This window comes from Mesitornis unicolor, unplaced genomic scaffold (genome assembly GCF_000695765.1).
Source record: "Mesitornis unicolor isolate BGI_N332 unplaced genomic scaffold, ASM69576v1 scaffold15510, whole genome shotgun sequence".
In the NCBI taxonomy this organism is placed as follows: Eukaryota; Metazoa; Chordata; class Aves; order Mesitornithiformes; family Mesitornithidae; genus Mesitornis; species Mesitornis unicolor.
Window position 1 is genome coordinate 86,654 of NW_010157730.1, and position 327 is coordinate 86,980.

Sequence of the window (327 nt, forward strand, 5' to 3'; positions counted from 1 at the left end):
AGGGCGGCCAGTTCTCTGCGTCGGGCCCGCCGCTGGTTCTGTGCCCTTCCCGGCAGGAGAGGCGAATCTGTCGAGCTCGTCCTACCACTAGCGCAGTTTGGGCGGTTGTCAGGGAGAAAAAAGATGGCGGCCGCAGCGACGGAGGAGGACACTGAGCTGCGAGACCTGCTGGTGCAGACGCTGGAGAGCAGCGGCGTGCTCAACAAGATTAAGGTGGGGAGTAAAAGAGCCTCTCGTCCGCACACACGTCCCCTAACGGGGAGAGGAGAGCGCTGGCTGGCGCCGGTTAACGGGCCCCCGGGGGGGGGGGAAGTGGGGGTGCGGGGT

At 66.1% G+C, this 327-nt stretch overlaps 1 protein-coding gene across 1 annotated transcript in view; it reads left to right on the plus strand.

The window, feature by feature from the left end:
- Nucleotides 1-123: 123 nt before the first annotated feature.
- The window catches only part of FGFR1OP (FGFR1 oncogene partner), a gene marked incomplete at its 3' end in the record, with an annotated part of 10,850 nt that continues 10,646 nt past the window's right edge, over nt 124-327 (plus strand). Inside the window, exon 1 of the mRNA XM_010181215.1 lies at nt 124-213. Coding sequence (XP_010179517.1) covers nt 124-213 — 90 coding nt within the window. The remainder of the gene's footprint in view (nt 214-327) is intronic.